The sequence below is a fragment of the Patagioenas fasciata genome, chromosome 10, assembly GCF_037038585.1.
Source record: "Patagioenas fasciata isolate bPatFas1 chromosome 10, bPatFas1.hap1, whole genome shotgun sequence".
NCBI classification, from domain to species: Eukaryota; Metazoa; Chordata; class Aves; order Columbiformes; family Columbidae; genus Patagioenas; species Patagioenas fasciata.
The window spans coordinates 20,336,244-20,352,449 of NC_092529.1; the positions used below are offsets into that span (position 1 = coordinate 20,336,244).

At 41.6% G+C, this 16,206-nt stretch overlaps 1 protein-coding gene across 1 annotated transcript in view; it reads right to left on the reverse strand.

Annotated features, from left to right (window-relative positions):
- PTPRG (protein tyrosine phosphatase receptor type G) overlaps positions 1–16,206 on the reverse strand; it is a 405,613-nt gene that overhangs the window by 308,430 nt on the left and 80,977 nt on the right. The window contains exon 2 of the mRNA XM_065845638.2: positions 6,017–6,121. Coding sequence (XP_065701710.1) covers positions 6,017–6,121 — 105 coding nt within the window. The remainder of the gene's footprint in view (positions 1–6,016; positions 6,122–16,206) is intronic.

The window sequence follows — 16,206 nt, forward strand, 5'->3', positions numbered from 1 at the left end:
GTCAGAACATGCTCATTTTGACCACCCTGCATTGAAGAGAGGTGACTGCTTTTACAGTGGAATGATAACCATGCCCACAGTATGCCAGAGTTTTGGTCAATATCAAGATTTATTATTACGAGGGACAGAAAGAGTGAAATACTGACCATGGCAAATAGGCCATTAGTTACCTCTCAGTTCAATAAGTCTTGATGCTTTCCTTACTATGTGCTGATTATTTCCTGTCCAATTCACATTAGCAGCTTATTAATGAGAACAATCCAAGCAAAGACAGAGAAATTCACACATTTACAAAGGACATCACCAAGTTACATTTCATCACAGTTAACACCATTTGCTATTCTTTCAGGAAATAACCTTTACTGATCTTTCCTGTTTTAATGCCAGCAATTGCTTTTGAGAAGAACATTCAATTCTTATATTCACAACCGGTTATATTTTAAATAATAGCACCTTAAAGGACAGCAATAACCTCTTAAGTGTTGTAGGACAAAGCATTCACATACTGATAGTGTCCACTAGCATGACAGCGCGGCCACAGTTCCTGTTCTTAATGGACACTTTCCCCCACTCACAGGGTCATCCCTACTCTCGTGAAGCCTACTTTGCTTCTATTAACTTCTATTAATGTTCATGGTAACTGCACAGAATCTCAGAGATAAAGGATCCAACATTTTACACAGAAAAAACATCAGTAAGGACACACGTAAAGAAAAGCAGCATCATAAGTAGTGCTAATAATTTCACACAGAAAATGACAGATCAAAGGTACAAAGAGAAAAGAGATGCCTTGAATACACCGTAAGATTAAAGAGAAAAAACAACAGTATGCATTTTCTGCATAGGGTTCTCTTTACAAAGCCATCACTAAATAAGTAAAAGCAACATGTATATATCCTTGGCCAGTGTCTGCTTTTTTGTTCTCCAGGAAGCCCAAATGGTTTTGATTACTTCAAGTATTTCTTTAGTAAGTTGGCTTTCAACACTGAGGTTGATAAGCAGAACACTCATCAAGAGAGCAGGGTACACCAGTCCCACCAGTGCCAGCATCAGAGCTCAACCTGGAAACTCCAGTGACAAAAGCACCATTGCCTGCAACATCCCCCCCCAGGACAGCGTAACCTCCCATCCCACACCCACTGATCGTGTGTTAATACTGGGAATAATCAGACATCACATCTTATATCTGAAGACTCTAGGAGGAGTTTCCCGATTTGAGTAAGAGAAGGAGCGTATTTCCCCATAGCCACTCGTTTTCCACAATCTCGTGCAATGATTGTCACATTAATTTTACGTACTAGTGTCTTAGAAAAACAGACATGAGTAGGTATAGGCCCTTCAGAGCTACTATCACTTAAGGTACAGCATCTGTGTCAGCGTCTCATACCGTAAACTCCCCCTAAAGTCCTGATCCTCTTACTACCCATTTTTTGGGCTATTGCAAGGCAAAATAGGGTCTGCTCAGGTCACCAGCAGAGCGTTCTCAGCACTGACAATGCAACACTTGACACTGAGAGGCAACTTCCAATGTCTGCAACACTGTGCTCTGTGAAGACTCACATTACACAAGGGAGGGCAAGCCAGAAAGCCCTGGATCTCATAGATGTTTCAATTGCATATTGCTGTAGGATTTCAAGTTTGTTTTGTTTTATAAACAACTCGTATATTTACAAAAATACTCCCACAGTGATGACCAGACACCTGAACTACTACCCCTCACTGTTACGGGTATTAGAAGCCCACAGAGTTCTGTGGCAATTATAAGGATGTGCTAAAAATTATTTAGTGATTAGCCTAACAGAAAAGATGGCTGCGAAAAGACTGCACTGAAGCACACTGAGGATCCACACTTCATTCTTGCTTTGACTGCGCTGTGCCTATTCCACATTGCTGTTGCACTGCAAATAACGTGGTCACTTGCAATTCAGGAAGTCTTTGGCAAACCATAGGACCGGATCATGGAATAAATACTTTGCCAAAACATACACAAATACACACTGAGCAGAGAAATCGCCCTAGAAATGTAGTTTGAGCTTCCTGAAAAATCCTAAAAAGAACATCTAGGAGATCTCAGTTTCTGTTAAGTCTTGCAGTTCCTATTTAAAGACAAGTTAGTCTTCTCTGCTTCCAGTGTTTGCTCCCTTCGGAAATTGGTTTAGAGAGCTGCTAGCATAGAGTTAACAAAGTTTCTTCTGAAAGGCTGATTGTGTTTTCTTCTGTCTTTTTGACACAACCCATTTGAAATGGCTTCCTTCATTTAATTATCTAGTCTTTATTTTTGTGAGTTTTATTTCTGAATTGGAATAAATGTTATAGTCAGATTTTTTTTCTGTACACAACAAGCTTATTTTATATGGCTTTAAAATCCTTTCTTTTACAATCAGAGAGAGAAGCGAGAGCTCTGTGGTACAGCTCCACGGCTTCGTCCAGGGCACGTGTAGTATGAGCACAGGGCACCAAAGTCCACAGGGTCATTTAGGTAGGTAAGTGCCTTATACAAATGTTTACAAGACCCCTCTAAACTCTTGTGCCTGAGAGGAGTGATATTGCCAGGCAGTACCTGGTAATGCTATAGATCACTCACAAAACCAGGAAAATTCCCGATTTCCAGAGTTTAAATCAGTTCCTAGACCACCCTCCACAAGAGCATGGAGCAGCAGAAGGGCTTCCTACAGGCTACAGAGGAGTTCCTCTGTAAGTACAATACAGGACAGATATCTCCTGTGGAAGACAAAGACTTGAGGGCTCACTGCAATATGGCTCTGCCCTTTTTCCACCTCCAAGCAGGAAAACCACAACCGGCTGCCTGCTTTCAGACCTCTCCATCCCCACCTCAGGATTTATTACAGAACACTTAATCCCAAAAATACAGAAGCTCTGTGAGCAAGCAGGCACAGACATAAATGTAGAGAAGCCTCCACTGCTATAAATCAGCACAGTTCAATTGAAATCAATATAAAGCCATAGTTCAGCCTAATATAGGCCCAGCAGAGACATCAGCAGGCTGGCCAATATTTGGGTTCAACAGAAGCCTGCCTACTGACAGCTGCCAGAAGTTGTCCTGGTCTTATCTATCCAGTTGGCAAATTCCCTTGGAAGAAACTTCAGATTCAGCAGCACAGTCTAGCAGAACTTTCTTCCCTGACCATAATTGCTGGGGCTGGGCCAGCAGATGTTGTACAACTAAGCAGAGGGGAACTTGCCTAACCATCTGAGGATAGGGAAGGGAAGCAGCCTATCAGATAATGCCTGTAAAAGAGCTTGGAATTCATTGACACAGGCTAATTGCTTACTGCAGAGTGAAGTTTCCACTCTCTATAGGCTCATTTGATGTAAACTTCCTAGTCATGTCCAAAACCCTACCCGCAGGACAAACATTGTTAGTACATAAACTGCTTAGCCAAGCCCTGCTCAGGGTTCCTGGGAAATATTCTGGGGAACGAGGAAGCAAGGAGAAAGAATCAGATAACACGATCATCATCGTCCTCACTGTGCTCAGCTAGAAACAAACATCTGTCTGGCATCTGGGCTCTGTCACCCACCATTTATTCCCATCTTGAGCCTAACCACAGCAGCTAGGCATTTTCATCACCTCTCGTTCCCTTAGCTAGCAAACAGGGACAGAAGACAACGGGTAAGACAAGCTGAACTGGCTGAAAATCCTGCATGGAGCTGGAAAGAACCAAGTGAGGGGAGAAAAGAGAAAGCAGCAGCCTGTAGAAACATTGAATTTCTAACACAGCACAGGCTCCTTTCCCCACCTAATTGCTCATCTTAATTTCCTCACTTCCTCAATGAAATGCTGGCAATACTGAGACTCCTGCAGGACACAGCATCAACCCTGGAAAATTCCTTTGGAAATAACCATGTCTTTCCCAAGCCTCTGCCTTCTCCCTCTCAGACACAACCCAAATTATTGCCTGCATCTCAGCATCCACACTTAGCACATAGCCCTGGCTCCTCCTTGCAGGTTGAGACCACAACAGGGCTCAGGAGGAGCCCAGATCTCCATCCCCTTCCAGGACGGGCTTGCTCAGATGCAGGACGCACACAACCTATACAGCTGGGACATGCATTACCAAATCTGTTTGCCCACACCAGTATTTCATGTCACTAAACCTGTGGCAGGAATTCCTGCAGCTGGAATGTTTGGTCCCAAGCCACATCCCCCTGGAATGGCATCTCATGTCACTCTGTTCGAACAGCAGCCTGACAAAGCATCCTGAGAAAGCGATACTGTATCCTCTTCTGTTTTCTTGACAAGTGCTGGTAAATGTATCATTCCCACCTTTTTCATCTCCTAATTTACTCCTTTTATAAGGAACAGTGACAAAAAGGTTCCAATTAGAGAGCACTAATCAGGTAGAATGGCATGTGATTGACAGCTGAGAAGTTGCTATCTGTTCTCTGAAAAACAGATTGGCTATTTTCCTCATAGAAGCAGGAGATTTATCAATAGACAAAAGGATGCAAAACCCCAAAAGGTAATGTATAATTACACATGAGGACTACATATTTTATTTTGACATAAATCTAAAAGGATTCGTGGGTGGTAAAAGCTGTTTTGGAGGGGTGAACAACTGATATTACTCATAAAGGAAGAACACCAATCACAAAAATAGGAAAACTGTCTATGCATAAACTGATGTGTGGTAAGTTTGTGGGGTTTTGTTGCTTTGTTTGTTTTGGGGTCTTTTTTTTTAAACCAGGACAGGTTTTAAAAAAAAAAGGTTCAGTAGCTCAAGCAAAGAGTTTTGACACATAACAGAATAATTCCACCAGTGTTTTACCTTGTTTTAAAACATCTTCATTTAACTGCCTATAATGAATATTTCAAATACATTTCTCAGTAACAGAAACAAAAAGTAGTCATTTGTCCTACATCACCAAAATGTTTAGATGTATTTCATTTGTGTGACCTCATTTGCAAATGAGATAGCTTGTATTTTGAGATCTAATCGAGAAAACTTGTGACGTCTGGTACTTTGCGTATTAATTACCCAACTCTAAGCTTACCTATAATTCATATCCAATGAAAATTATGGTCTATATCAAAAAGAGGAGTGGGTAGTTAAAATTAACATTTGCCTGTTTACCTGTTATCAGTATTCATGCTTCTTAGAAAGAACTTCTCCTTCAGCTAAAACTGGACCTGCACAACATTCCTCTTGGCTGAGCACCAAATGTTTGAAATGCATCTCAGATCTTCTACAAGTTTATTACGAGGTTTAAGTCTTCATAAAAACTTTCTACATATTACACATTTTTCCACAGAGGACATAGCTTATTATGTTATTATAGCTTATTATTATGATTTCAAGTTGTTGGGTTTTTTAACAACTTCAGATACAGACCTGGAATCTTCTAGACCTGAACCAACTGTCAAACCATACAAAGACATAATTCCAAAGTATCTTTTGATTTGTGGCATTTCAAAATTGTGCAGACACATCAGGTTTTCCATAAGACTTACAAGAGCAGTGGGACAAACAATAAAATACTCTCCCAATATCCTACCTTCTCAGCATCACACGTCCTGCTGTGATGCTGCACTCACAGGTCTCTTTGTCGTCCTTATACACAACCACAAATATACACGCATGCAAAGAAGTAATTGTAAAATTTATAGGTTTTCTTTTATCTGGATGTATATATGGATGCTCACAGTCTTCCTAGAAAACTCGACAGGGTAGCAAATGGTGAGCTCGGGCATGTGCTGGATGGACAGAGAGAGTGAGGAAAAGTTTGTGGGAACATTCCCTTTTCAGGGCATGTTGAAAACCTAAAAGAAGAGTGTGAGAAGGAGCAGAGTAATAAGGCAAATCCTGCAAATAAATGGGAGGAATGCAAGAAAAGAGAGCATGTGTGTAGAGCGACTTTGCAAAGGAGCTGGCAGAAGACAATACACTGTAAAACTAATTTAAACAATTTCTGAGTGTAGTAGAAACAAAAAGCAAGTAAACAATTTGATTTTGGAGATGTTTCATGTTTCAGGCCTCTGAAGAAGTCAACTCACCCGAGTATGCCCAGTAAGGATCCCCTGAAGCTTTTCGCCTCCGTATCTGCACAGAACTCCCATGTCTGTTCTCATGCAGCGAGCCAACATAACCTTCGGTCAGAGCTGCGAGGAGAAGAAGCGGGAATTGTTAGAAAAGTGGTACTTACTCCCTGGACTTTACACTGTGAAGTTTAAATCTTTGCTGAGCAGAGACTACAAACTTGGCGTGACTTAAAATTAACTGGCATGTTCCTCACCCATGGAACATGCAAAGATGACTCAGAGAAGCCAGGACTCACTGATGCCACTATTCTCATCTGGCACATGCCTGCATACCTCCAGTAATTTCCATAAACATATTCCGATATACAGAAGCAAACAAGTATGAGCCATGACATGACTAAACTTTCTCTGTCTAGACCCAAAAGATGGCTTATTTTGCTAGCAACTACCAAACTACTAACGGTAGCTCAACAGAAAAATTATCAATATCCTTAAAAGAAAACAGATGGAAGCATGTGGAATATACTGATATGGTGTTATCCTGGTTATGGTAACTGCATCTCTTTTAAACCACATCTGGAAATCCCATGTAGGACAGTTTCGGTCAAGACCAAATGAATCTCCTCCCCATGCAGCCTGCAGACTCACTGGGTCACAGCCTCAACACGGGCAAGGCTCGAGCGGCATCGCCTCACGCGATTCACTGGAGCAAGGCAGCCCATAGCACGGCTTTCTAGCCAGGGGAAGGGTGTGCTTCTCAGAAAAAATATCCCACATGCAATCCCAATGCCTTACGGTATGAAAGGGAGAGGCCAGTAATGAAGAAATTGTGGTAAAACTTTACAAGCTAGAAGGAATTAAATTCATTGACCAAAATGGAAAAGAATGCATCCTGCTTTGCATCCCAGGATTTCTCTTTTATACCTCAATATTTAGTTTTTATTTTCTTGCAAAGAAATGCGTAGCTTCCATGAGGTCATGGCTAGTTTGAGGCTTTTACGTACAAATTTTGTTTACTGGTTTTACGCATCTGACTGAACTAAACCAGAGGTGTGTGGATTCGCGAATGTCAGTAAAGATTCTGTAATAAATTAAACTAACTTTCTCAGAGCACTGCAGCCAAAAGCTATTGTGCCACAATAAACACAGACCAAAAAAACATTAGATCTGCAGATATGGAATGAGAAGAACAAGCAGGCACCACATTGGTTTATGGAAATTTAAGTCCAACTGCTCCCAAACCACTAATATGATCAGTAAGAAACTAGCTGAATAATTCAAATTAAAGCTTTAGAAAACCATATAAAGTGCTGCTACCCGCATGCAGTTACCGAGTACTGTATTCCCTTCTACTCCCTGGCAAATTACAGCTGGCCTGAAACGAAGCTTGTTACAGGACTTTATTGAACACCAAGCATCAGTAACTCAGAATTTGCCTTTCTTTGCTTATAGAAGAGTTTCTGGGTGACATCCCTTTGTACCGTGGTAGCAGAGAACATGCTGTGTCTGAGGGTTACCCACGTCTATAGACAACCTTTACTTTGCTACGTGGATCATGGACTTCTGCAGATTTTGGCATCCAGAAGTGGCAGGAAAATTCATGCAATTTCAGGAAAGGCATTACAGGTTTGCCCCTGCCAAATTTTCTCTTGTGTGAGCAAAGGTATTAATTGTACAATTTATTATGACCCTCTGATTTGAATGAGTTTTCCAGATTTCTTGGCAACTTTCTAAATGTGAATTCACTCCAGGATGCAAACTAGAAGCACTGGAACACATCATGCTAGCAGGATTTGCAAGCGACAGCATAACACATACCTTGGTTTTTTTCTTTTCTTTTTCTGATTTACCCTAATACATCTAACTGCTTGGGAGGGAAACAGGCACTCGTTTCAGTGGGCAAGAACAGGTGAGGGACGTGGAGACCCAAATCCTCTTGGGAAAACACACAAAAAAACCCAAACACAACACACCCACACCTCAGCAAAGATCAGAGACCATGAAAATCCCAAGGAAGAGAACACAGAAATACCTCGGTTGACGGCTGGAAAAGCTATCAGAAAAAAACAGCCCAATAATTCACTTCAAAGTCATGCATGCTGAGAAATACACCTAAAGTCCCTCCCTATTACAAAACGAAAGACAACAGCAGCTTCCTTCCGAGCATCCTCTGCATAGAGGAGCCAATTAGTTGGGGGGGTTTGTTGCCTAGAAAAATTGATTCCTGCATGCAAAAGGAAGATTCCACCCTGACTCCTCCAAGGAATGAGTCCTCCTGCAGGTATCTGTTCAGTGAGCCCCTCTGTGCGCCATCATTACCAGCAGAAGAAAGAAACAATGTTTAAATAATCTGTTTTCCTTGAAGGTAAAAGGCTTTGAGTCAGTGCAAAACGTCTGAAGTTGTAAAACCCTTTGTACTCTTAGTCTGAATCGTCAAAAAGCCACATGGCAATCACGGCATGGCTATGAATCATACCATTGATTTTCAGCATCCTCTGTGCAGAAAATTAAATTATGCAAATCCAAGCCTTTATGAATGCCTAACTTCAATGTGAAATTGAACATTTGCTTCAGTCAGCATCTTATTTATGCAATTAAAAACCTGACATTCCTGTGAAATTATGCAGTTTTCATTTTCTGCATAGACACTTAATAGATGTATACATTCATCTATACTTATAAATGGTGAAGAACCAATGCTGCGCACAAATTTATTTCAACCAAAAAGGGTGCTACAAACCAAGATGGGACCTCAAGTATTTGTCAAGAGAACTGTGGGAAGGATCTTGCTGCTTATATCCCTAAATATCTTCTGTAAGACTGAAAAAGAAACAAATTGGAACATCCTGTTCTAAATAAAATCCTGCATCACTGTTAGGCAGCCCAGCATTAATGTCAGTTTCCTTATAAACATGCAATAATTCAGTAGTCATTAGCAATTTAGAGAAGATATATGTTTATTGGATAACTGCAGAAACTCTGGGAAAAGGATGACAGGTCAAGATCTCTGGCCGTGCTGTGAACTGGAAAGGTAATGGTCTGTCTCTGTTGAAAATCATGACACCACCTTCTTCCCTAAGCTGGCTCAGTTCCCCAGCCCATACAGCCACGTATTTCTGCGTGGAGCCACACAAACACTCCAACAAAACAGTGTGGGAACAAATAGCTATTGTTGGCAATATCTTATACTGGTAAAGTCATCAGGAAATCGCAGACTCAATCTCATGGTGCTTTTGTTCTGTGGTGTCAACTGGGGTCAATGGGCTCTCATACTGAAGAGGGACAAGGTACAGAATAGAGCACACAGCGGCTTTTTGGGTAAAAGTCTGGAACAGCCAAAGCATTCAAGTCATGTTATTCCAGAAAAACAAAGTGTTTTATCAAAACCATCTTACATTTCAGGCAGAATGGTTACATTTTCCAGATTTTGGGGGGGGGGGGTGTGGGGGGGTGTGTGGCACTGAACATGTACATTCCAACTAGAACAACTTGACACCACAAATCAAAATTTAACCAGCACCTCAGTGTTGCTCAATCTGCTCCTTTCACTGAAAATATCTACAGTGAAAATATTTTGTTCAGCCCCAGCCATTAGAGTATACTTATCCGTTTTTCTGAAACACTCATTCCACGGTTTCAGAAGCTATACATATAAGCAACTCAAACTCAACCAACATCTTCAGCATTTCTAACATCCAAACAAGCTTTGGAGAAAATCTTTTAGGAAAGTTACATTAGCACCAATCACCACGGGTTTCCACAAGTCTTTTTCAGCTGGGAGACAGTTAACAGCTCAGGAACAGGGAGCAGTCAAGTGGTTTCCTGCTCCGCTCCCGCAGAACTGGATGCTGGAGAAAAGCCAGCAATTAGACCAACAGGTCCGGCATGGAGCAAACATGGGGAGGCTCCTCTCTTATGAGAACCCTGGAAAAGCTGGGGAAGTGGAAATGGGGACAATAGGAGGGAACATGCTGCAGGAAGGCTCAAAATGGAGCAGCCAAAATAGAGGGGTGGGGTGGAACACAGGCGCACACAGAGCAGTAGGCAAAGAGCAAGAGGAGGGACAGCAGAAGCCCTTGCCCTGCAAGGCTTATTTAATTCATCATGCCAGCGCCGATGGCAGAGGAGTAATGAATACCCTAATATATGGTGTGAGACTTGCAGATACACGATTAAAAGAGAAGGGGACCGATCTTACACTCAGATACACAAGCGTGAAATTAAATCCTGAGCAACTCCCCTGGCAGCCGGTGCAGCGTTGGTGTCGATGGAGCAGAACGCCTGCAGCCAGCGGAGCTGTGCTGCGCCCGTCCGAGTCCTGCGAGGAACAGAAGATCCTTCACAGCTAACGTGGAGGAATCTCTTACACACAATTTCATATAATTTCCATTGGTACTGAAAGCTACATGATTTTAGAGGATGTGCTAAATGAATCAACCCATGCCGCATATCTGCGGACAGCAAAAGCAATGCAATGCTGCGATCCGCCTTAGCATTCGGATCAGCTTTCCATTCCCTCTGTCTCGATGTATTAACTTTCCAATAAAAATTATTTGATAAGTGCCCTCAAAGGTACGATAAGGTAATTCCTGCCTGAATACCTTACTGGTATTCATAGTTCACATGCAAACACAAAATTTTATCCCCAATCTACCTTAAATATAAAGCTATTATACTATTCAGAGAGATTATACCCTCGGCATTAGTGTTTAAAAGGTATCAAGCCATCAGCTATGTAAGAAAAATCCTTTAAGGTCGATACTTTATGTCTGAATGGTGAAATCATTAGTTACGATGGCAGATTAACTAGATTGTGTGCCAAACTCAGATTCTTTTAAGCCTTCTTTGAACACAAGGCTTGCACGCAAAGCTGTTTTCAGCTGTTATGATTCGAATGGTACAAAGTCAAAGGTACGCACATTGCTCAGCTCCTAATCTTTCTGTGACTTGCCACTGTGGACAGTACGGGCAGTAGAATCAGTTGTAGTCTTAGCCACAATGTGGACACGCTTCTTAACTGATGTCGTTCAACCTAGAGCTGCTGCTGGCAAACAAGCCAGACTTCGGAGACAAGAGCCTGGACTATTGGAATCTGGAGTAACGTCACACTATGAAAACACTTAAAAGAGGGGGATTAAAAATAAAATCTTGTTAGTGTATATCAAAAAACCACTAAATCATAAGGAACACTAGCAAATAGTTCTGTATCAAATCAATGCCTGTAGAAAGGAAACTTTTCAAAAACAAGAAAGCCACTATTTTCTCAAAGACTGCACAACATCGCATTTTAAAGGGGGAATGGAGGCACAGAAATATTACCCAAAGGGCTTTTGTATCATCTCTTAAGTGAAGTTTAAGAGATCAGTGAGCCAAGACACTTAGACATCTGCAAGCCTAAAGCTCCAAGCAAGTCCCACTGAAAAAAAGCAGCATCTTTATCTCTGTGTATTTACTGTATTTTAATTGGATTGCACTAAAGAGAGGCAGGTAAGCTGAAGACACTGCAATGCTATGCACTGTAACACGCACTCTGTTGAAAAGAATTTAGGCTCCTGGGCAATTTCTTAAGATAAATGTTGTCAAATGGGCCAGAAGGGAAAAAGCGAGGAGGAAAAAATAATGATAGGAAATAAATTAATAAACAATTAAAGTGGTTTTATACTATTAAAATAAATAATGGTTAAATCCATCTCTCTAGGCTCCTTCATGGAAAACTTGCTAAACAAAGCTAGGCTATTTGCCTTAAATATTTTACCACCCTTTGACAGCAAATAAATCTAGAAATATTTCAGGCACAGCTAATCCATTTTGAGAGTGCATTACTTTTAAGCAGACTCCTCAGCCATGGATTGCCATATTTTGCGGATTATTTTATATCTTGCCAAAGAAGGATGAAAGTTAAAATAGCATATGGTGGTCTACAGCATCAACAAATTATATCCTGAATGAGACTTCTTCCTTTGATTATGCTACAGAGATTTCTTCTGATTATCAGATAAAAGACAAAAGCCATTCTCCTATGAATGCACACGTAATTTTCACACCCTTCCATTAAAGAAATATGAGGGTTACAAATCACAAGTTTCTCACAACTAAGTGAAACAACAGAAACCCGGATGCGACATCTGCCAAGAGCTGTATATCCCTTTCCCAGATGACAGTCACCCAGGCAGCCCCTTAATTCCTGTATGATCCCAATCCACAGATCTAGCCCTAAAAGTGACATGGGGACTTTTCACACCATTCATTCTCTGATAGATGATGTGATAACAGCACAAATCCTAAGAACAAGAACATAAATGCAGAGCACAGCAGGCCTTTACAGGAACTAACCAGCAGACTGCAATTTGAAGATGAAAAATAGTCCAGGGAACACACTGTCAAACTGTGGGGATTAAATTAACTAGTGGAATTAAAAGCCCTTATCCCAAACATGAATACAGCAGTCACTGGGTGCATTAACCCTTGGTAACCTGTTGAGTTCAAAGCCAGCAAGTTAAGCATAATACAATTTTGTATTACTTCAATGTATCACCACAATGCCAGTCCCAAAGCATTAGAGCTGATGTAGATAAGCAACAGAAAACAGATTTACAGCACAGTCTTTTCCTTACATTACAAGGGATGGAGTTTAAGGATGGCAGGAAAGTCTTCCACTTTCAGAGCAAGCCTGATGCCAAACCAGAACAAGGACACAAAGTGCCCCATGATGCCCAGTGCTATCAGCTGCTCTCCAGCGCAGCAAATGTCCTCCCAAAGAAAAGCAAACCTGGCTCCTCTGTCACGAGTTCCCAGGCATCCTTCTCGGCCTGCCTGGCTTCATAAGCAAGATGAGCAAAGCTCATTAGCAAGACAGCAAGGCAACTTCAAGTTGCATTAATGATGCCCCATTAAGAGGACTCAGAAAAAGCAGCTTGGGAGGCCAGGAAGAGGCAGATGCTGCCGGATGATTAGAAAGGGCTTTGATTTGGTCTTTTTGTGGCTTACACTCTGCTGGCACCAGCTGTGCAAGATACAACATAGCTGGTGAATTTGGACCACTGATGTCAACTGGCATCACCTGCAGCACTTCCACTAGGAATAAGCAAAGTCAGCCAGATAACCAACAGTGCCAACAATTTCCATCTCAAGATAAAAACATACAAATTAAACCAACTGCAAATCGACCCTTCCAGGAGGAGAGCACCCTGCAGCAAAGCTTCTGCCAGAGAACTTGGGGAACACTCTCAGACCAAGGTTCTCAGGCCGCAGTACATGAGCTCCAATCTACCCATGTCTGAGCAAGACATCATGAAAAAAAGTCTGTTATCTTTTCCCCTAACAAAATGCAGAAATGTTGAGCCCAAAAAAGTAGCCCAGACAACTGCACTTCTCCCCCAGGATGGGGGTGCTGCTGTTTGTGCCATGCTACAAATAGTGTGTGATGGTAACAGCTGTGGCAATGATGTTTGAGGACCCCTGCTTCAGAAACTATCATCCCCCATCACTGGGAACCCCGAACACATCAAAACCAGCTGTTGGATCCAAATCCAGAGTAAAACCTGGACCCATTGAACCATTCCCTGACACTGCCCCACATGCTGAAATACACCACATTCACCTTTAAGACAAAGTTTTCAAACAGACTGGTATTCAGGCATCCAAGTTGAGATAGCTTAAAGACAACTAATGCACATTACATCCTAAAAATCTGACTCCTTTTAGACACTTCTGATTTGAGTAGTCAGACAGAAAAATAATTGGGAGCACCTGAAAACTCTGTAACCTTGAAAACTCTTGGTCTGTGCATCCTTCGCAGTCCCTCAGATTTCTGTTAACTGTCATTATCTGCATTTCTCAAAAGGAGGAATCCTCATCCTTGTTCATCACCTCTCCATGCTGTTCTTCAGAAGGGTCATGTCACCTCTGAATTATATTCATAACAGTGTATGATGCAAGCACAGAAATAAAACTTCAGAGCAGAGGTTCATAAGCAAGTCTCACCTCCACAGGAAAGCTGATGTGCTCTGAGCCAGTGCTGACTGAATCACAGCAGATATTGGGGAGAAAACAGATAAACTCAATTCTCTGATATCTAGGGTAGCATGGTCAGAGTGAACCAAGGCAATTAAAACCCAGGCATCAGGGCAAAATGACTGCTCACACAGCCAGCTCCTCTGTCTTTGCACTATTTCCCCAAGGGCAGGCTTGAAAACAAATCAAGCTGGGACGCAAGGCAGCGCAGTGTATTTGTACAGAAGGGACTTGAATCCATCAGCAGAGGTGCACTGAGAAGGAGCCATCTTGGTCTCCTCATTCATGGCATGGTTTATGTGGGAAATGGATAAACCACACATACATAACGGAGGCTTGTTTGTATGATGCGTTAGCAACGGAAAAAGGGGGCTTTATTTCACTTCCTGCCTTATTGCAAGTACCTAAACCTTCAGGATTTTCTAACACTGTTGCATGCTGCAGCTGTTTTAAGAGCAGACTAGCAAATAAATGTGACCTTCATGGAGTATTTTGTACCTTCAGTTCCTTGCTTAATGCAGAGTCATACCATTTTCATTTCACTAAACCCAGCAGTACTCACAAAAACACACAAACTCACACAAAATCACCAGTTTCACCTCTCTGCTCTGGAAATAATTTGCTTGTATCCACTACGTGTGTTTGTCTTAGTGCAGCCTTACTGTGTTTTCAAAACAGATTCCTTAAGTCACATAAAAAGTATCTTGGTTTAAAAAAAACATAATATATATATATGTATATTTACTAGACTCATCCAAATAACCATAGCAAGGATCTGGTGATGCAGACCTGCTCCGTGCACAACTTCTGTCCAGCCGGGCTGCCATCTTGCCAGATCTACTCATGCTTTCCCATAGGTAGCCTACAATTTCATTTACTCATGTCATCATCCCATTAAAGCCATCTTTGAGTTGTATCAGTAAAGATAAGCATATATCTACAAAGCAGAAACTTCTTGCGTAAGACCATGCCAGATCTCTCCTGGCCTAGAGTTCGGCGTCAACGCCGCATGAAGTCCTCACTTGGAGGCATCCCTTCAAACTCACCTGCCTCCAACACCAAAGGAGCAGCAAGCCCAGCATTCATCCAGCAGAAAACGCAGAACACAGCACTGATTTCCTTCACGCAGAGAACACTGAGGCACTTTATCAAGCCAACGGAGCTGCTCCCACTGTGCGGCATCAAACTTGCACCATTATAAAGTCTTCAGAGATAGGGGCTCTGTCAGCTAATAAAAATCCCTCATTCTTTATACAAAATGATTTTTTTAACCCCTGTCCTTTGGCCCATTTAACAGTTTATTGACTGTGGGAAATAAAGTGAGGACACATCAATCTCTTCCTGGTTATTTGGTTCAGGCTCTCAAATTAATGGAGAAGGTGGAAAGCTCAATAAAGAACTATTTAAGAAAAGAAAGGAGAAATGCTATGGTCCCACTGTGAAATATCTTCCTCTCAGTTTGCAGTCAGGTCTCACCATCTATAGCTGCACAATCTCCTGGAGGAGGAGATGGAAGGGCATAAACCAGCATCTTCCCCCAAAATCAAGCAGAAGTAACTTAAGATTTGCACTGAAACAGATGAGCAGTGCTCAGGTAGCCAGATTTAGTGCCTCCAGCACGCGACAGCAATTCCAGCCAGATCCACAAAAATTATTTTAGGATCAAATTTAAAAGCTGAGTAGAACCAAGAAAACAAGCATTCATTTTTATTTGTGTAAAAATGTATTTAATTTGGCTTATGATCTACATGCTGACAGCTTGCATTACATACAGATTTTGTAGCAAAGGGTTTCATCCACATTTATTTCCCAAAATATAAATCTAAAGTGGAGAGTGAGAGAAACAGAGATTTTTTTTGCGCTGACTGAACAAGTTGTTAGAGATATATGCCCCAAAAACGTGACCTACCAGTTTGAGAACTCTCTCCTTCCAATAAGTTGCATTGTTCAAAGGAAAAAGACACTATAAATACTACCGAGCTGATCTGTAAAATGAATCAAACTTCCATCTTTGCTTTTCAGTTCCCCATTAGTTTTTCACCCAGGCAAGAATTTTTCTGGAAATTTCCCAGCAGGAGAGTCTGGTGCTGTTCAGAGTCCAAAACTAATACTTGGTTCCTTGGTCATTTGTCTCCGGAGAATGCAATAAAGATCTCGACACAAAACCTCATACTACTGAGAGCAAGAGCACT